Source organism: Hypomesus nipponensis, chromosome 13 (genome assembly GCF_054491055.1).
Source record: "Hypomesus nipponensis isolate SF chromosome 13, ASM5449105v1, whole genome shotgun sequence".
In the NCBI taxonomy this organism is placed as follows: domain Eukaryota; kingdom Metazoa; phylum Chordata; class Actinopteri; order Osmeriformes; family Osmeridae; genus Hypomesus; species Hypomesus nipponensis.
This window is the reverse complement of record NC_140373.1, coordinates 11,001,948-11,023,613: the sequence shown is the minus strand read 5'-3', so window position 1 is coordinate 11,023,613 and position 21,666 is coordinate 11,001,948. Positions and strand designations below refer to the sequence as shown.

Sequence of the window (21,666 nt, the reverse complement as noted above, 5' to 3'; positions counted from 1 at the left end):
ACCGTCTGTTGCGATTCTTCAAGAGAAGCCAGGGAGGGGACTGGGAGGGGGAGACTACAAATACCAGCGTGCAGAGGGAGGAGATGTCGTCATGTTAGCCGGACCCCGCGTGCCGCTTGAAAGCGTATCCCCTGTCGGTGCCTCTCACCAGGGGGGGAGATGGGACTGAAGACTGGGGTCTTTTAATTGTCTTTGAAGATGGGAGAGCTGGCGTGTTACAGTTGAGAGGTGGGAAGGTTTAGTTTCAGCTAATGGTATTTTCAAGAGTTATGGCGTCACAATGAGGGGGGGCGGCGGGACCCAGAGACAGCCTTGAGCGGATCCCCACCCCTGAGAGCGTTTGGCAACCCTGGGGGAGCTGTGGCAGTGGAGCCCCTCAAGGTAATAGAGTAGCCTGGTGCAGAGGGCCCAGCAGGTGGTTAGGTCAACAGCACGGTTGCTGAAAGAGGATAGCCTGCTTTGAGTTGGGTCTGCAATAGTCAAGATGCTTCATATCTGAGGGGAAATTGTGACTGCCTGGTTCCTTTAGAGTGACCTCCGATATTCTTGAAACAAGCATTTGTGCTTACTAGGAAACGTCAGTAACACGCGAAACCCATTCTGAAAGCTGTTTGAAAACTGAATGGATTTTTCAGTGGTCTGACGAAATACAATCTCCAAAGGTGCATGATCATAAGCACAGGGCTTGTCCTAGTTCCCTTTATGAAACAGATGCCAAAAGTCAGACGTCATCAGACTTCTATAGCACGGTCGGGGGTGTGGGATCATATGTGCTTTTCTATCCTTCACGACATTGATACATTTGATCTGATTTATACGTTTTATTCATGAAGCAAACGGTTGAGGTCAAGTCATCCAAACGTATACAAAATGCGGATTCGTGGCAGCACATTTCATGGAAACAATGAAAGGATTACAGTTAGCCCTAGTCTCAATGAACGATCAGTGTTGTAAAAAGCGAAAGGAGATTCTCTCTTCTTCAGATGATGATCTCCCGTCCTTCGCACGCCCCCTCAGATGTCACTCTCCATGCAAGCAAATCTGGGCTTGAAATATGCATGGGACGCTATGGGGATGCACGGCTCATTCAAGTCCATACGGCAGAACAGCAGATAGAACTGAAGACAACAACCAATAGATGGGGGGGGGGGGGGGGCGAAATACTCATTTACCCTCGCTCGTGTGATTAATCTGGTCTGCAGGTTTACTGACATGCCACGGCCCAATCTTGAGCTACCTACTGTGGCTAAAATGATCATGTGGATGACATTTAAATATAATGGTGCCATTAAAATTGTATGCTGGGTACCATACAGCTTTACAAACGCGACGTGCCCGTTCCGAAGTCGCAAATAAGCAGATGCATCGTGATCAAACACTGATTAAACTAGAGACAATGTTGGCGCCACACAGCACTGTAAAATTACGACAAAGTATGATTTGATATGGCGCTCATTCAGACGGGCTTTCACATTTGCATCAGTATGGCTTTAAGAAGTGGGGTGCCCAAAGGGGGGCTCAAGACATCTTATCCCCGTGGGGAATTGCGAGGCCCATTTCAGGGCCCATTCCAGCTGGCAGCGCCATTTAAACGTTTGGATAAATATGATTAACCAGATGATTGATGCCACTATAAACAATACAATGTCAGTACTCCGGAGGTAGAAAAAAGGTCAACCATGGAAACAAGATCGCTCCAAACTAAATATGCGCTTGAAATAATACACATTCAAGTCCATCATTAGATCATGATAGATACCGCTTGATACGCGAGTGTGATTGGTTTGCTGGGACTTGTGGGACGTGCACAGCGATAATAGCTTACATGAACGGCCTAAACACAACACGCGCTGCCCTGAGACAGCAAAAACTTGCGTTGGCACATTTCTCAAGCCTCTCGTCCGCTTGAAGGAGCTCACTAGGAGGAGAAGTGTGGACCGGAGGAAGAAGGGTAAATAATGCATGCCTCCACAGGACTGAAGTGGAGGGCGTCGCTCGGGTGGCGCGCGGGGGGGGGGGGGGGGCTTGTGGGGGGCTCGCGTGTGCGTGTCAACCTCAGACGGCCCGCCGCAGGAGTCGGACGAGACGAGCAGACACAAAGGAACACGTGTTGCCGTGACGGCAGCAAGTTTGGCGGATGACATGTAGACGAAACGCATCGAAAAGATGCCGCCGCACGTTCTTACGACAAACAGGAGGGCTCCCCGAGCGGGGGGGTGCGATCCCCCGCTTTGCACCCCGCCACATTCCCACTGCCGTCTGACAGGACACACCACGACCTGCTTGCTCTGATGGGCTGAGGACAGCAGGGCCTCGGGGACCATAGGCCCAGCTTGAAATGCTCTCCGGACCCAATTATCCAATTAGTTAACGAATAGCTGGAATCGGGAGTGATGGGCTGGAACCCCTGGAGAGTTCTACACCAGTGTGACCGCCCCCCCTCCCCCAAACCTCCCCCCTCCCCGGCCCCTTTACCAGAGGGCAGACCACTTCCATGCCACGCCAAGACCAGTCAGCAAGAACAGGGAGAGGAGGGGAGGGGGAAGGGTGGGGTTCTGTGGGTGAGGGTCACAAGCCCAAGGTCTGCAGCACGGTCTCACCTGCTCACCCGCGCTGCAGACTTCCCCCGCATACACCAGGCTCCCTGCGCAACACTCCCAGCCTGTCTGAGGAATTCAATGACTCTGGCTAAGTACAGTGGTGGTCCAACACCATGAGTAGGACTAGCCGATTGTTATACTATATTGAGGACGAATGAGGAAAAGAACAGACATCTTAACTCTCCTCCTTTTGGCCGAAGGACATATGTTGGGTACATTATAAAAGGACTGTCTTGTCACAGTGACAAACTCTAGACAGTGGTATTCCATTGGTATGTGACTCCTGGGACTTAAACCATTCCGTCAGTTTCCCAAACGGGGTTAGGTAAAAAAAACAAAAAAAAAACTGAAACCACAACAGCGTTTAAGGGCTCTTCGCCATGAGCGACCGCTGCTTCCACTAACACCACTGTGGGTCTCCGACTACCACTGCCCACAGGCAAGCCTTTTCTCGAGCCCTCGAAAACTTTTCTCTTTTTTTCTGTCTTTGCCCTGAAGGTAATCCCTCCAGCCTTGCGGTCGCACACACTCGCGCGCTCCGACGTCTCTTCAGACCCCAAACATTAAAAGATGAAGGCGGACTGGCGGAATCCACGGGAAGTGATCCTCAGACGGATCTACCTCTGCTTTGATTTGTTTGTCGCGCTTTTGTCTCGCGCTTCAAACAAAAAGCCGCGGCTTTGATCCGACCGAACCACGACGACGCTCTGGCACTACTTTGAAAGATGATGAAAAAAAAGAGAGAGAGCGAGAGAGCGAGAGAAAGAGAGGAAAAAAAGGAAGCTGGCACCACATCTAAAGGTGTCTATTTACCCCTCCCTCAGTTTCGACATCGACACATCTACACACACAATCAATTCCACCCAGGTAAGGGCGTGTCTCTCGTGAGACAGTTGACAGTTGAAGACTGACAGTTGATACAGAGCATGTCTGGCTGTAGCGGCGTGGATCACAGAGGCCACACCTAGACGGTGTGGTGAGTGATTGGGGGCCACGCGTAACTGTGTGTGTGTGTGTGTGTGTGTGTGTGTGTAATTACACTCCATTCCGAGCAAAGCAACGACAACAACAAAATACTTGCCAATCACTCGTGCGTGGGCATGTGTAAACACAGGCGCGCGGTCACCTTCTAATTAGCTTCGCTTTTCTAGCGTCCCAAGTGTGTCGACCCGTCGAGACATCAGAACAAATGCTGCTAACCAGCGGTTCTTTCTGAGCCCATCAGACCAGGAGGGGAAGCCTTGTGATCACTGGCCTGGCTTAGCCTTTCTGGAACCCACCGCCCACAGGCGGGAAAACATCCTGCCTCGAAGCCAGGTGTCTCTCTTCCTCATGGCCAAACCTTCCGTTCGATCCCTCCCCATCGGGCCAATTAAAACGACGACAACGACGCGAACGCAGATCTGTCACCGCAAAGGGACATGGAGAACGACCAGGGGACACAGGGGGAGACAGGGTCTGCCTTGTGTGGAGTGAGACCTTGGTCTGCATGCCAGCTGCCGGCCACAAGAGAGAGAACCTCCGGCCGCATGATTGAATATCCTCGGAGCGCCGTAAGCCGTGATGAGCCTCAGGCCTCGCTTTCGTGAAAGGTCTAAGAAACACAAGGTCGTCCACGTGAACAGGGGTAACGACGAGGCAACCATCCGACACAATCTCCTGTACGGAACACGGCGTTTTTACTTTCCAAAGAAAACCAATTACCACATTCCAACGATACTGCCAATGTATTTTCTTTTTCTTTTCTTTCTTCTACTCTATCCCCAATCTAAAAGTGTGTTTCTAACATAGAGATTTGTCCCCTTTGAATCGAGCCCCGCAGCTCAAGGACGACCCTCCACACCCTGTAATATGCCTGGTCACGTTAAACCTTCAAAGAGCAAGCACATCAAACAACAAGTCAACAGGAACCCCAATGTGTTCCTGCTTCCTGTAATAGAACCTCACTGCTCTCCCCACGTCCGGTCCACCCACTTTAAGACTGCCCACAACCAAGGGGACCACGGACCTCCAGTCAACAACAAAAAAACGACCCAGAATGTCTGTGAGATTCCTTGAACTTCACCTGGGCATGATAACCAAGGTCAAGGGACTCGGAGTGTGTGTGTGTGTGTGTGTGTGTGTGGGGGGGGGGTCTTCTGGAACTTTCTGGGGCAGGGGGCGGGGGGTGTTGAAAGAAGAATAGCCACCCTTCAACAAAGGTCTATCGTTTTCTTGCCTCGGGGGATACCTGGGGAGAAGATGAAGACTGACAGGCCTAGCGTGAGGGTGGGCTGGGACACCCAGAGTCAGGATAATGGCTGCCTCCTCTCCCCATCTCTCAACACTGTGAACTCCCGAGGCTGGGGCCTAGCCAGGCTACAGTCCCCAATCGGAGGAAAGAGGAACATTTTTGTCATACCTGTAGGGCATTTACACACCTGCTCTGGTCTTGAGGTAGGAAGACATTGAAGGAAGACGAAGCACTGTGCGGTACGACCGACTCGCTACAGAACTGATTGACATTCGTCCGCGCTTAACCAGGAGGGCAAATATGTGGACGTTCATCACCGCAAACCTCACCTCGAAAATGAGGCACGACGGAAAATGTTATGTCTGCTTAAGGAGGTCAGGTCTGAGAGCTGGGAGATGACACTTGATTGTAGGCTTTTTTAACCTTGCAGAGTTCTCAAGGAGGGAGGACAGTTCTGGAACTCGGCTGTCGAGGCAGACTAGGGGGGCCGATCATGTCTGGCCCCGAGGCAACGAACCTGCCGGATAATCAGGGCCCTGGCCAAATTACAGAGCGAGGACGCCACTAAGTGGAGTTCAAGCCAGGGCCGAGGGGGAGGTCACCCATTAAACTAATATTCCAAAGTCACGGACTGCATTCCTGCACTCGACGTCAACGCTAGGCAACGAGGGAGGCTTGATTATGTCAGGCATTTGAAGCGTCCAGGCGAGAGTACAGGCACTCTTACTTATTTTTAGTAACGTAGAGAAGAAGAAAAAAAAAAAAAAAAAAAAACTTTCAAAGGAAAAATAATAACAGTTCTCCCTAAATGCATTTTTGAGATTTGTAGCAAAGGAGGAATGCAGACCGGTTCAGATGTGGGACTGAGCTGGCAAACGCGGTGTTTTCTACAACAACAAGAACACCGTGAGGGCGCATAGCACGTCCGTCAACAACGCCAGTTCATGTCCGTGTAAAGTCAAAACGAAACAAAAATCTATTAGCCGTTGCAGAACAACTTGTATCACGCCAGCATTGAACAGAGCAGTAGCTTGTCTTTCACATAACAGATTTAAAATGAATCAAAACACCAAAAGGGAGCAATTAGGGTTGTTGAAGTCTGGGGTTATCTACGGAGAGAAAACTCAGAACTGTGGGATCTATTACCTAAAATATTTTATAAACACAAGTGTCTTGAGCAACCCAGGCAATGCATCCAACCACGCATACGGGTAGGTCCCAGCTGCTGAGATAACTGACCTGGTTGATTGAGTTGGCCGTGCAAGAAGCAAGGCCGGTCCCGAGAGATGCGAGGAAGAACATGGCAGGGTCAAAGGGCACAGGAGCCATGGCATAGCCAGCTGCCGCAGTCACAACCACCAGTGCTGAAAACCCACAGGGTCAAAAAAAACAAACACTTAAACTCATATTATAACCGACTCCAAAAAATTCAATTAACTCCCACGTAGTGGAGGACCTCAAATCTAACCTCATTGGCAGGCAGACATATTAAAGATCGTTGCCACAACTATACCTGTGAGTTTGATCTTGGCGAGTCGTGCATACACATCTGGGAGCTCAGCCAGGTCCACCTTCAGCTCCTTCCACTGCCTGTCCAGACGGGCCTCCCTGGCTGCTTCGGTCTCCACCTGGACGTGGGGGGCCTCAGACAAGGCCCCGGCTGCCTCAGACGAGGCCCCGGCTGCCTCAGACGAGGCCCCGGCTGCCTCAGACGAGGCCCCGGCTGCCTCAGACGAGGCCCCGGCTGCCTCAGACGACGCCCCGGCTGCCTCAAACGACGCCCCGGCTGCTCCGGACAACACAGCTGAGGCCGGTGCCTCTGCCTGGGCAGCAGGACGGAGAGCTGAAGAAGCGAGCTGGGCCGAGGGAACAGTGGACACCACCGGAGCCTCGACAGCCACAGACTCGGGACCAAGCCCAGGCCCAGGCCCGCGCTCGGGCTGTGGTGCCACCTCACTGACCAAAGGTTTAATGGTTGGCACCTGCTGGATTTGTCTGACCATGCTGTCATCGCGGTCCTCAATGATGGTCAGGACATCTGCCTGTTTAGGGATGGCCCGCTGGTGGAGCTCATTGTTGCTTCTTATTACATACTGGGGAGACAGAGAGGAAACGCATGAGCCCAAAGATGCAAGGACAACATATCCCTGGACCTCCTGCACGAGGTGAGCGGTATTATGGGGGATATTAGGATACAGTACCTTATCACTAACGTTGCATTTTTCTGCACCGCGTAGCTCAGATATCGTAAGTTTCATAATATGAATATCATAATATGAATTCCTAATAATAACCATGCTTCTGATACTGATGAAGTGTAGCTCATGTACTTACATGACGCTTTAGGAAGTTCAAGTGTTGATACGTGACCCATTTACTTGGGTCTCTCTTGCAGAGCTGGATAAAACTGCGGGCACTTAGGTGACTTCCAGTTGCATGTCGTCCTAATTTCTGGTTTACACTGGCACCAACAAGACCTAAATCACAAACAATTACAATCACAATCAGGCCAGGGCATATATCTGGACCTAAAAGTTAACAGGCAATGAACTTGTTTCATGTTTCATTATTATCTTGCTGCATTTTCTTCAGAAACTCAACATGAGTTTGTAGGTGTTTAAACTGCTTGAATCTAAAAGGCATGTCATCAACATACCATGTAGCCAGCTGCTTAGCAAGGTGGCTAATCCTAGGCAGCTTGATACATTGTTATGTAACTTATTTGATTAGCTAGCTAACAAGAACTAAATGCTACCAGTTGTGGATGTCAATATTGAGATCGTGCAGGTGTGTATATTAAAAGGTATACTGTAAACTTGCCAGCTAGCAGTCTCTTAAGGTCATGCAGTTTGCAGGTTGGTACATAACCAGCAAAAACCACGGTAGGCAGTTTCCATTACATATTATGTTGCTACCTAGTTAGCTTGGTAGCGACAATTGTGCTTGTTTTCGACACAGCACACTCAGACAGTGGTTTGAAACATACCAGCATGCTATCCGATTTTGTCGATAAGATGTATATTTACCTGTCAGTCTACTACATGGTGTTTTGTACATGTTCTTGAAACATAAAGCCGGTTCCCGGTGTGTCCTCTCCACATTCAGTAAGCCGCCATTTTGACCTCGGCTAGTGATAGGAAGCACTTCCGGGAACAAGCGTTGCAAAATGCTTCATGAAACGTCACACTCCTGCCTCGAAACTTCGAAAGCAAGTGCTGTGTTTCGTTGTACGTGCAAGCATGTATGAACAGGATGGTTGGCCAGTGACATAAAAATACTCCCCAGATGGTTACGTGGCATTCATATGGAACAATCGTGTTTTCGCTCTCCAAAATGAACCTTAGAATTAATGAAATAATTACTTATATGTCCTGAAATGACCTTGTAGATAACGCAGCTAAAAGTTAATTAAAGCTATTTAAAATACTATTTTTTGAGTGACAAAAATAAGTTGTTTCTCCTTGCTTTGAATTATATAAGGTGTGATTTTTCATGGAACACAGCTTATACCATATCATAAAAATAAAAAAAATCTGCATGGTATACATTTTTTCTAAATATAACTATTATTTAATGAAAGGACTTTTGCTTTTCTGCCCTTGTTTGTCCTCTGCGTGGGCTGGCTTGTTGTTTATGTTTGTGATCATCTTGATTGCCCAGCCTGCCAACGGTGGCTGTCTGATTAATATCCTCACCCTGCTTTTGACTTTGCTTCCATAGTTGCCTTCTGTAAGTGTGTACTGAAGGCTGGAAATACAACATTGCGAAATACAATTATTTAAATTTCTGTGCATTACTGTGTATACTATGAAACATTAAAAAAAAAAAAAAAAAAGTTAGAAATTCAGATTTTATTTTTACTGATACAATTCTCTCTCTCTCCTCTGTCTCTCTGTCTCTGTCTCTCTCTCTCTCTCTGTCTCTCTCTCTCTCTCTCTCTCTCTCTCTCTCTCTCTCTCTCTCTCTCTCTCTCTCTCTCTCTCTCTCTCTCTCTCTCTCTCTCTCTCTCTCTGCCTAGTACAGTTGTTAAAGCTTAGACGGTTCCATTGAGTAATAAAGAACCACAGTGATCCAATCCGGGCAGCCCATTTCCCTGATTCATCTCATTCATTACAGGCTGTTCGAGAGCCCTCCTTCCTTGGCAAGATTACGCGGTGTAATCTCCTTCCTCCATCAAGATGCAGGAGCTGATGAATGTCAACAATACACACCAGACGATCCAGGCCCTGCTCAGAAGCACCTTTATTACAGAAGGTAATGATTGTGTGCTGTTCTCATGATTTGATTCCGTCTGACCCGGTCAACCTCTTAATGCTAGATTCTACATCAGCAATGAAAGGGTTGTATCATGTTGATCTACTTCATTCTTGGACACTTCAGTGAAGTTCATTTCAGCCTCTATTATTGCTCTTTTGAGGTCCTAGATACCTGTTATACAGTTGTGGAGGGTTGTAGCTTATCTACTAGGGTAGAAAAGGTGGTGTATGTTTGTGTTTGTTTGTGTGTGTGTGTGTGTGTGTGTGTGCGAGGGATGTTTGGGCAGGGGAGTCACTGAAGAACACACTCGTGTAGATGAGGGACAGCCTAGCAGGTCATCGGGGCACCTCACATGAACAAACACTCATTGATGAGCATGCAGAAAGGGCAGGATGAAATATTGTTTGTTGATATCGTTTAGACACGATTCATCCTTGTCCAGTGAGTTGGAGATAGAATACCTCTGGGGTTTCCACCAATCCAGTTTCTGCTCCATGACCATCCGTTAAGGTCAACATACTGGTTTTGGTTTAGATAAAGGTTTTGGTTTGAGGTCACGTATAATGCATGGACAGCTACACATTTTCCTAAGGGAAAAGCTAATTATCATACCACACAAATTGGATCTTTTTTTTATGGCACATTGACGTTAAAAGTGAAATCCACCCACTTTCCCTTTGCCCTTTGGGCTTTGTGAGGCAGTTGTTCAGCTGTCCTCCTCAACCCTCCAAAGTTAGGAGTAATGACCATTGTCTAAAGAAGGTTGTGATAATTGCAGGAGATGCTCCATTGAATGAAGACGGAAGCTGGTCTGAGGTCACAAACCAGGACATGCCTGCACATCCTCCCCTCCAGAAGGCAGGTCCTCCAGAACAGATGGAGGCCATGCGGAGAGGTAGGGTCCAGGAACAATAGGACTTGGGAAGGTCTTCTTAAAACAAGGAGCCTTTCTGAAAGCCCCACACAGTGACTTTATCCATGCCGGTGGTCTCCATATGAAGGCCTTTTATCATGCTGCCCTAGCTGTTACTTAAAAGGGCTGTGCACACCCTCTGGAGAGGGAGAGAAAGACAACCGTGTTGAGGCTGCATTGTTAGGGTGAGTGACGATGTACGTTTCAGCACAGTAAAACAGGCTGGTGAAAGGGAGTGTTAAATTGAAGGGAGAAAAAGCATCTGGTGAAGGGAGGAGTTTTAAAGAGCACATAGGTTTAGGATTTTTAGGTTAGAGATATTGGCTCACTGATAAGTTCTTTTGAATAATTACTGGTACAGTATAAGTGTGTACTTTCCGATAATTAAAAACTGAAAAATACTCCATGATCTACATATGCAAAAAGCCATTTTCTTTATTCAGTGGGGCTATTACAATGATTTGTGTAGTATAGGCAACATTAGTGTAAGATGGAATAAAATAAATCATTATACTTATTAGTTTAAAGTTTATTCCAATATGTCCACATACAGGTTTGTGTCCCTAATGAAGGTTTGATGCAGAAACCCTTCAGTTTGAAAGGCTTAAGTTGACCATGCCATGACAATAAAGGTTTCAATTGTTTTCTAAAGAGAGTGCCATTGGAGTTTTAGTTTTTAGTCCACATGTATCCCTGTTCCAAAGAGCACCTTAAATAAACTTAGTTAGAATCCAGGAAGTGCTCTTACTCAGAATATTGTTTGATGTCCACATTCATGTTACACAGTATATTTCATTCTCAGATCCCAATTAGAATTCTAGTTTTTTTTCTTCTTCCAAAAAACTAATTTTCCCAAACCACCACCAACCTTAGCTTGAGTTTTTTCTGGTTTATGAAACTTAAAGTGCAGGACCATTTAGATTAAAGGTGAACAAACATGATCCATTCTGAACTGGAAAGCAGTCATTAGTATGATTGATGGTCGAGAACAGTGTCAGGGTTTCTCAAGTTGTCTGGGTTGTGAAATTGGTGTGGCTGATGAAATAGGGGGTCTCTTTTGCAATTTCAAGCGGCCAGGAATTTACTCAGCTTGCTAATTTAAACACAGATCCCTGGCGCTTGCTGGTGAAAAGGTGACATGTTGAATCAATTGAAGGTAACACTGGCCCCAGGTTGTGTAAGCAAAGTGCTGAAGGGTCATTAACAGACATCAATAAGCGGGCCGATTTTTATTCCCCACAGCACTCTCCGTATGCCTCCTCCAAGATAGTCCCTTTTATACTTGTACCAGACAGAGAAACCACTAAGCTCTGACAAGGATGCACCCCTCACTAGACACTCCCGTAAACCGTTCAGTCACAAAACGCAGGCTCCCGGGAGTCCTGTCATCGCCCCAGTTCATCCAGCCTGATTTACAGGCACTGTCCCAGAGGCCTAAGTGCCATCACTAATCCCCCAGGGATGGCCGTTTGAGCGGCGGCGTAGTCAGACCTTTAAGAAAAAAAAAAACGAAAGGGAGGACAGACAGTGCCCCACGCGAAATTCCAAGCAGAAACAGATGCAAGAGACGCTCCAGTGTTTATAATTGATTTTCAAGGGCAGCGCCTTGTTGTCAGGGTTTGGCTAACAAGGCCCTGGCTGGCGCCCCAGGAGCTCGTCAACCACCGGGTGTCAGGAGTTGCCCCCGCAGCCCCTCCCTCCCACCCTGCATGCTTCATCCCGAAGTACTGGGATCAGCCATGGAATTAGGCTTACAGCAAGGGATCGTCTCCTGATTCCGTTTCGCGGAAAGGGCGGGGTTCCGAAGTATTTTGAGGTGACAACATATCTGAAACCTTCCGTGTAGGAATTGTGCGGAATATTCCGTGCACAGCAGGTGGTCCGAGGCATGCTTTGCATCTCGGAAAACAACAGGTATTCCCAGATCCCTTGGTCGCCTGTGTTTACGTCTGAGATTGCGCTGTCTTTTTGAGGCTCGGAGGCTAAGCCTCTAATTGGCCACGGATCATCAATCTAGAAGGGCAGCCCTTTTCACCCAAAGGCTCATCCAAAACAGCTCGAAAGAAGGATGAGTCTCGTTGGGGAATGGACGCTTCGAGGCTCTGGACGATTCATACCAGGACTTTTAGGCGGGCGAGGGGCTTGTGAGAAAATGAAGGGGAACTCATTCGGAGCTGATGTCAACCCACATGTCCATGTGTTCTCTGTCTGTCCTGACAGATATTTCTTTCCCACAATATAGGAGCCATGTTTCTTTGTTTCCCCTGGAGGACTGCATTGTGGAACAGGACAGTAGGCTTACTCATCCCAGAGTTCCCTCTATTACAGGGTGTATTCAACCCACCCTGTTGACATCAATCCTAAATCAGATTTTGTTGTCTAGATTGAATGTCATACTGTCCTTGAACTGGTAGTTCAAGGGAAAACAAATAGCCATCTGTCTTCAATACACCACTTATTCGCTGTGTTCAAGTTGTTTCATCCTGATTTATTGACTGAGTGAAAATGAGAGGCTGTACTTTCATTTGACTTTATCATTTTGGTTTGGAACTGAGTAGAGAGCCATTTCATGAAGCGTGGGACAAGGTGACATCCCGCAGGGCTGCCAGTGGTTCAGTGAGTTCAGAATCATAATCCAGAAGCGTGCCCTTAGGGCTGGGTCTGAGGGGTCACAACAACCCCAGAGCCACTGTGAAGGGGTCCGTTTGGTTTGGCTGAACTCTCTCTGCCCACGGTTTGGCCACAGTGAAACGCGAGGCCCACAAATTTGTCATAAGGAAGGGGGAAAAGTCCACGTGCGGTTTCTGGGGTCACAGCAAAGTCTGTGCATTTCTCCACATTCAAAGACAGCATGCACAACCCAGGCTTCCCTCCATGTGGCTTTTCCATTAGGCCGCATGTGTTATTTATTGACCCTAACAAGTCCAAGTTGGCCTGTATTTGTCCATAAACAAAGCCCTGGTGCTGAGGGGGGTGTGAAGGTTGGCTGGAGGTGAAGTAAAGATTAAGGCATTCACATTGAGTGTGTTCCGAGGGTTGAGTGGGGAGAGTGTGTGTGAATGTTAGGTAGCCGTAGTGTTGGGATTGGGAGATAAGTTACTGAGGGGGGTGGTGGAGGTTGGGTGTATTTTAATGTCAAAGAGGGGGTAGAGATTGGGTGGATGGAAAGTCTCGTGTCAGTCAGCAGAAAGAGTCCAGACAGAGCTGGTCAAACCGGGGTCCAGCCGTCCTGTGAAAAAAAAACTGCATCAAGCCGAAACCAGTCCATGTCCAATTCTCCTCAGTGTCCAAGAGTAATCAGCTGTGTCATGCTGGTCATAAATCTGTAGTAGCAGCGGTGGCTCCCGGCCCAGATGGAAATAGGTTCTCCTCACTAGTACTCGCCTTTGTGCCATAAATCCACAGCCATCTTTACAGAATCTGTTTTCTGCTGCTTGTGTCTTCTCATGCAGGGGTGGAGTTGGTGGGGGCCGGAGGGAGCAAGGATATTGCAAGACCGCAGACTCCAGAAAGAGTCAATTTGTAAAATGGACTATACATCTTTATTCTCTTGCCTGAAATAAAATGTGATTTTGAGCCGGCGTTTCCCTATTGAATGCAAATTTTGGTATCAGTGCCTGTAGCTCGAATCACCTCAACAGTAATGGATTAGCATGACACGGGTGTCTTGTATTCTGAATTTAGTTCTATTTTAAGTCAAAGAAGACATCACACAAACGAGTTTGAAAATGTTAGATTGTGGTACCAGCCACAACAATAAACTTTATTTTATCGAAAGCCCCCGTTATAATAGAAATGTAAAACATACAGCCCTCTCAGGTAAAAAATAACAGAATATGTAGACATGAATTAGTACACACCAAAACAGATCTGTTTTGTGTTTTTCAAAGAAAAGTTTATTGGTCCAAGATGAATAAGATTCCTCCTCAATACACTCATAAACAATAACAAAATCATCTTTGGGGTTACATTTCAGAAACATCTGTGGATGCCTCACTTGCCCAATGTTACATTTCCATGCATTTAGCATTTATTTTTAAAGACTATAAATTTGCTTTGACAAGAATTATTAGACTTAACAAGTTTCCTGAACCTAATACCTCTTCAACGCCTCCCAAGTAATTATTTCTTTTCACAGATGAGATATCAACTTTTCACAATGACAAATCTTGTCCAATTATTCCATGCATCATTTCCCCCTGAAACATGTCCCTGTGGAGAAGAAATGAGAGCACTGGAGCTGTGGTGGTGTCCACGAGGGAGCACCAGTCTGTCTGGAGGTCAGTCCACACCACTGGCAGCTGTGGTCCATGAAGCCTTCCAGGAGCATTCCTGAAAAGTGCCCTCAACCAGGGACAAAGCTGTTCACAAACAAACGCCCTGACGGACCGCGCCGGTGGTCTGCTCTACGCTCCAGTACATCATTTACCACCAGACCCCCCCCCCCCCCCCCCAACCTCCCCCCTCCGCCTCCGACCCCTTCGGAAAAGTGCCAGAATGACAGAGTGCAAAAGAGGAGCGCGGTGGCAGAAAACGAGAGGATCCTATCAGTGCATGAATTTAATTACCACTCAGACGGCTCAGCGTAATGAGGAAAAAGGTGGACGGGCAAAGGGGCCGGCATTATTCATTGCACTTTTCTAATTTAAACTTCTCTGCCCTCCCTCTCTCGCTCCCCTAGCGTGTCTGTGTGCTGCCACATTCTCACCGAGAGTACAGTCCATAATTTCTTTCGAACAGAAAACATTTGCATAGCGGGAATTATCTGTGCGCCGGGTGTCACTGGGAAAGAATGTGCACAGTTAAGGAGCACAGGTGGTTGGAATCAGCTTTTATGTTCGGTTCTCTCCCTCTCCTCCTCCTTCTGCTTTCTCAGACATAATGGATGGCAGAGAGACTCCAGCCTTCCCTCACAGGAATCCTGCGACTGTTCCTGTTTTACACTGAACATAACTCCTCACGGTCGTTTGGAATGATGCTTTGTTGATTGGCGGTGATTTGTCACCCGCGTTGTCAGACTTGTGAAGGCGTCGAGGTATGTTCTTCCATGTTACGTTGTCGCGACACAGGCCTTGCCTTGCGACCCGTCTCCATGCAGGCATCCCGGCAGAAGTGTCTTTCAAAAGACCTCTAGATTTATTTCGCCTCATTTACAGAGCCTTAAAGTTTTCATAGGGTTAAATTCCTTGGCTTCTCACAGAATACGACCAATAACCTGGCGCTGTGAGGAGGCGCATGTAACACTGTCTTTGCACCATCCCCAGACATGATTTTACTGAATGGTGTGTGTGTGGATGTATAGCTGTGTGTGTGATAGTGTGTGTGTGTGTGTGTGACTGTGTGTAGGGTGAGAAAGGGTTGTTTGACACATGATGCGTGGTCGTCTTGGATCGACATGAACAGACTTTCTTCAGTCCTTTTCCCATCTCTCGGGTTGAATCAAGTGTCTCTTTCTGTGAAAGGTTTGCTTGACACTTAAGAATGTTAAACAGGCTTTACAGTGAGTTAGTGTTGGGCGAAAATACTGACGGCGTGTGATTATTTATACGCAGCTGTCAGTCAAACGCCTGTGGGTCTCCAGAGAAAACATTCACTGTGGCATGTTGTTTTTCCTCATTCCTGCCCAAATCACCATCTCTGACCTCTGCGTCTCTCCCCCTTAAAGACATATAGACGGAACCCTGAAAAGCCCAAAAAAGAACCACAAGCACCCGTCTAAGGAAAGTGAACTGTGTCAACATAAGCACAGCAAATCAGCCCGATTCCATATTTGGGGTTTTCGCAAAACGTAACTTTGTTTCTGTTAAGAGCATCCATGAGCCAGGTGGAATCGTCATGGTGAAGGGTTCCCTGGTCAGACACTTGGAGAGGGGGCGGATGAGAAGGACACAAACATTTAATACTCAGGAATTCAGTCGTGTTTTATAGCACTTGAGTTCTCCTGCGACAGTCTCCTTTTCTGAGAGTGAGAGGCAGTGCGTCAGTGTCCATCTCGTACAAGAGAACCCCCCCCCACCATCCCCCCTCCTTGGTTCCGGATGTTTCCACCAGTACATGCTTCAGGATCGCCAGTGAACGGGGTTTCTCCGGCCATTAAATCTAACAGCAACCAGAGGCATTCCCACCCTCCCTCCCTAATGATGTCACTGAGCGGCGTCCCAGGTAAACGGCGCTGATGCATGGCGTGACCGCAAGGTTCTGGATCCTAGTCAGGTCTGTTCTCCAGAACCTTCTGCGTCCCCACGCACAAAGCAGAGCCTATAAATAGTGTAGGGTTAATTTGATTTAAACCCAAATGGAAACATGTTGTGACCCTTGAATTACAAACGTCTGTGAGCACGGAGGAGAGGCCTGCTAGCCAGGTTCTGCTGCATAAAAAAAAAAAAAATACAATTTGTCAGTGTACATCATCATCTCCAGCTGGTTTGCTTTTCGCAGGATCCTGGGTTCTTTGATAGTCTGGGGCTTCTGTTACACTTTCTGATCATCAGGCTGACTTTGAAAGATTGCTGGCAGGTTGAGAGCACCTGTGTTTGGCTCTCTTCTATCTCCCTCAGTGGGCTTTCTGCGTAAACAGATATGACACGTTGTGGAATTTTTTTTCGCTTCCCTACCCCCTTCTGTTTTCGCTATTTGAATTTCGAAACAAATTACGCATCCCTTCGGTACACCGGGAAAGACTGATGTTCATTTTTTGTACGACTTTGTGGTGACATCTGCGTGGTACTTTTTTCTCTATGGTCTTCCCTGTGAGCTTTGATTACCTGCAAATAGGGGATGAAAACAAGCGAGTATGACATGGTGTCTGTCTGTTAGAGAGACCAACACCTGTTCCTCAAAGGTGTTACACAGGAGGTCAATAGATCACTGACCCAACCTCACAAAGTCTCTGTCTCCTTCCATTACAACTGGAGGTGTGTTGAAGGATGAAGGTCGCCACAGACCCACTGCTTGTGTAGTCTTGAGAGACGCCTCTCTGGGGTCTCCCCCAAACATCGCCCCCCCCTCCCAACACCAATCCCCAAAGGGGTGAGCATCGCGAATCCTTTTTCCACCACCGCAGGTTTGACCTCTGCACGCCGTGTGGGGTACGTCACTCTTCTGCCTGTCTCCTCTGGGTGATTTATCAGGTTAAATGACAGTTGTTCTTGCGACGCTTCTGTGTTTCCTCCGTCACGCCCAGAGAGAACATCAGGTCTTTTCTTGTGGACCAGTCAACTGAGAATGCATCAGAAATAACAACTTTTTGTCTCCCTGGAGGTCGTATATTTCTCACTTGACAGCGAAGCAAGGTGAGACATGCTCCTGACAAAACAAACCTTCCAGATAAACAAACAAGCTTTCCTCGCAGGATAACCTACAGCACAGAAGGATGGGCTAAAATATGTCTCACGTTTCTGCACACAACCAAAATGTAGTCCCAAGATGTCACCTTGTCAAAATAATCAACATGCAGAGTAGGACAAAGCGGCTTCATAGAAGCACTGTTTACCAGGACCACAAAACGTCCAGGGTCACATCGCCAAAGAGAGGTCTGCTCAAAGCTCAGTAACGGATAGACAGCCTGAATAGAACATGAAGGCAGCCATCCTCTAGTTTACCCATGAATGGGTATCTTTGGCAAGGGAGCAGCTGAGCCGTTTTAATTGGCCAATCTGGCCTTTACAGTGTGATTAAGGCAGGAATTCCTCTGGGTTCCGGAAAACTCCCATGATTAAGCGTCGGAGGAGGCCATGTCAGTGCCTTGGAGAAGCTTCACAAGGAACACTGGAGTGGTTCAGTCAAGGAGGGCAGGGGGGGGGGGGGGGGTCGCTGGGCCTCAGACAGGGAGGACAGTGTATGAGCCGGGGCTCAAAGAAACTGGAGGTCAGAAAGGTGACTGGGCTTCTTACTGTCAGACCCCCCCCCCCCCCCCTCCACACACACACACATCACACACACGTCAAATCAACAAATTGTGATGCTGGATTCTCACACAGCCTCGTAGTTCAAACGAGGCTGACAGGATTGAATGATCATCTAGTGAGTCTGGTCCAACGCTTCAGATCACTCTCTCTCCTTTGGAATTCATCTCAAGGCTCTCGAAAACACGGTCAAAGGACTCCCAATCGGCAGGGCCTCTTTGTTGCCGGTGATTAAACCCGTATCGCAGGACTGCTGCTGAAAAAGTCACATTGAGTGACTGAGTCTGTGGTCTCCCCTCCTTCTATCTGGAGGACTGAAGGAACTCGAAGAGATCAGCACCGGGAGGACAGGCCTGCTGGTCCATCCTCACATTTTGCTCTTGACACATCAACAGCCTGAACTGCGACGTTCTTTAAGGATCATCATTCCAGACGACCAATGACAGTTTCCGTTAAAAATAACCAGAGCACCTCGTCTCCAGTTTAATTGGGATTCCAAGTTGTTGACGCAGGAAGTTAAGCAGGAACAGGCACGGATGACACAAACCTGCCCCGACGTCATCACTTTTGCCACTGTCGTCCCCGTTTGTGAGTGAACACTTTTCGTTCACAACGCAGCCGTTACGAAACAGCATTGTCAGCACACGCGCTACCGTTTTCCCTGAAGGGGCTTTTACACGACCTATCTGTTCCTCGCATCCATGTCTGGATGTGCTGTGTGCCTGGAGGTGTGCGTATGAATGCGCGTGTGGAGGCGGCATGGAGAGCCCGGCCACGTCGAGATGTCGTTCCGCCTGGGTGGGCAGGGACCTCGGGGTGATGTCCGCCGCACAGCTGCTAGACACAACGGACCAACCTGACACCAGACCGGGTGTCGGGTTTAACATCCTCCATATAACAGCGAGAGGATGGAGAGGATAACCAAACAGGGCCGTGGTGCGCTCGCATGGCCAGGCGCAGGCCCCCGTTTCTGGGGCTGGCTCTGTTGAGGCGCCTGGAGCTCTCCTGGGAGGCCAGACACAATAAAACAGGCCTCGGTTATTGTGAGGCTACTTCGGTCTCTAATCTGGGAGCTTTTGTGCTCGCCGTGAAGCCAATGATGTTATTTATTACTGCGTGACCTCTGACCTTACGGGATAATGGAGGGGAATTGGAATAATGAAAGTGATATTAGGGACAAGATGCCCTTGAAGGCAGGTTCCTTCATAAAATTGTGTAAAACGAGGGATACCAGGACAGGATATCTCAGGTCACTTATGTTCCACTCAATCAGATATTGAAAAATTGAATTGAAAAATGTAGGAATAACAACACTGATGCCCTTGCTGTTGTATTGAACTCTGGAGGTCAGCGGAGGTGTTTTTTGTACTTAATCAGAATGACGACAGTAGTGAGAGACACTGTAGCTGGCTGTAAAAACATGACATGCTCCGGACAGGATACGCTCTCTCAGAAACTAATTACACTTTCTGTTTCTCCTCCATCCCTCCTCCTCGCCAAGTCACACACTGGAGGAACGCACATACGCACGCTCGATTTGATCCACGTTTTCTCAATTCGAAGATGACACGGGGGAATTGCGCCCCGTGGAAACGAAAGGGAAATTAAACAGAGCCTTCCCCACCATGGGCAGCCATGACAGTCTGTGTCCTGCATTCTCTACCAGTTTCTGTACCAACGTTGTTTCAGACACTAGCCCTCTGTATTCTGCTGGAGCCGGTCCACATCTTTCTACGGTTCAGCCGACCACACAACTGGACAATACTCCACGTGTGATTTGAAGCTACTGTATAGCTTCCATGACAATCCCCAGATGGCTTTCTCCCATTCTCACGAATCAATCACTCTTATTTGCCCGATGACTTTGGTGAGAGGGGCTGGGGAGGAGAGACAGAAACAACAGTCAGCCCCTCGCACTGCTCCGTGTGGGTAGGTTCTCTTGTCTTGGGTAAACAAGACAGGGTTGGATAATAGAGAGTCCTCCAAGAGCCATTATTAATCCAAACACTTCTACACACTCCCAGACGGCCTCACTCACTGTCACATTCTCACTGTGGAAACTCCCACGTGCCCAGTGCTCCCACATACTGTGGATGCACACACACGTGTCCACATAAGAGGGTCCACATACACACACACACACCCACGCACACACACGATTTAGCTGTTTTAGCAAATGTAGCTGTCCTCCCCTTTGACCACCTGGCACTACAGTCTAATGATACACTGGAACCTCTCTACCAACACTCGAATCTCCTCCTACATGCGGACACTTACCAGATAAGCATTCCTTGAGCAGTTTGTGTGTGCAGTTGTGTGTGTATGTTTACTAGAATTGGCCTATCTTGCTTTTGAAATGGAGTGCAGTTAAACGTTTCACTTTCAAGTATGTCAGCGACAGTGCATCTTTGCTTGATCATTCATTTGCAGAAGAAGAAAAAAAAAAACGCACTGATTGAATGTGTCCTCTTCTGAAAAACAAACAAACAAAGAACACCATTAAGACTCACTCTAGGGACGCTGGGAAACATCTAAGGTAAAACCACCGTGTCCTTGTGTGCTTGTCATTCAGACAAACTCATATCAATCAGGGGATGTTGTGCCTCCTGACACTTGATGATTTATCTTCGATTTCGTCCTTCACTCTACAGTGAGTGACAGACAGCTTTTGGGCCGAGAATTGCTTTTTCAGCCGACTGTTTCTGCTGTGTCCTTCTCCCCGCCGTACCCTCGTTCCCCCGGCCCACAGCTCCTGCCAACCAAAACAGAAACGAAGGAGGAGCAGGGTGAGGAGTGGTGACGGGGGGAAGACGAGAGACGCGAGGAGCGTTCACAGAGCCGGCTGTGCGTGTAAGAGGAGACACCCAGGACAGAGAATCAGTGATTAGATCATCGGTGAAGGGGGGAGGGGGGAGGTCAGAGGTCATCAAAACATTTTCGGAACAGCCTCGCGTAGAAGTGGTATCGGCAGAGTGCGGCCGGAGGAACGGACTAGCAGGAAATACTGAGAAGAGTGGAGAACTCTCTGGCATTCAGGAGCAAATGAGGTGCCTTGGAAGCCATCCAGGACTCTTCCTGTTCTCGGTGATTGCGGTACTTGCTAATTGATTTTCAGCTGGGCACACCGTCAAGAAAACATTAGGTAACAGGATTAGGTCCAACGAGGGGCCCAGGGGCGCCTGTGGTGGAGGTGACTGCCGGTATAGAGAGGGAGGAACCTGCAAAAAGTTCGGACTAAGATTGAAAGTATTTAAGCCCAGTGTTCAGGTCCCAGGAAGTGCATCCACTCACAACCTGGCTTTGGGGGGTCCAGGCCACTTAAACACGTTTCATTATCAGTCAGAATGTCATTTTGGTATGCTCAATCTGTACTACTGTGTCTACAGAGTTTGAGTGGAACGGCCGACCGACGCGGAGTCGAAACATCCCGTTCTCTCTCCTGCACTCAGCCGCTGCTGCCTGAATGTATTCCGGCACTTTCTCCTCTGGTTCGTCCTTAGGGTGTTTTCTCCTCAATGGCTTATTAGGGAACTCCTGCCAGGCTGAGTGCTCCTTTCCCCTCTCATCAGAGAGCCCGTAAACACAGCAGAACGGAGGGGCGAGAGGGAGGGAGGGAAGGAGGGAGTGTTGGGAAAGTGAAAAGGAGGATGAGCTATCGGGGGGTGTCTTGAATCTGGCCCGCCGTCATTACCATCATCTGTCCTGTGATCAATACCACCCAGGGAGTCTGCTGAGCTGATGGAGCCTGGCCTGGGGTGC

General features: G+C 48.2%; 1 protein-coding gene and 1 long non-coding RNA gene across 2 annotated transcripts in view; one reads left to right on the top strand and one right to left on the bottom strand.

Moving 5' to 3' along the window:
* cox10 (cytochrome c oxidase assembly factor heme A:farnesyltransferase COX10) overlaps positions 1-7,981 on the bottom strand; it is a 29,260-nt gene extending 21,279 nt beyond the window's left edge. Inside the window, exons 1-4 of the mRNA XM_084669781.1 lie at positions 7,860-7,981; positions 7,168-7,310; positions 6,347-6,926; positions 6,073-6,197 (exon numbers count right to left, since the gene is read on the bottom strand). Coding sequence (XP_084525907.1) covers positions 6,073-6,197; positions 6,347-6,926; positions 7,168-7,310; positions 7,860-7,890 — 879 coding nt within the window. The 5' untranslated portion in view covers positions 7,891-7,981. The remainder of the gene's footprint in view (positions 1-6,072; positions 6,198-6,346; positions 6,927-7,167; positions 7,311-7,859) is intronic.
* A 922-nt stretch (positions 7,982-8,903) lies between these two features.
* Positions 8,904-13,556, top strand: LOC146260025 (uncharacterized). Its single transcript, XR_014729491.1, has 3 exons — positions 8,904-9,087; positions 9,869-9,985; positions 13,456-13,556. It is a non-coding gene; the product is annotated as an uncharacterized LOC146260025 (long non-coding RNA).
* The last annotated feature ends 8,110 nt before the right edge of the window (positions 13,557-21,666 follow it).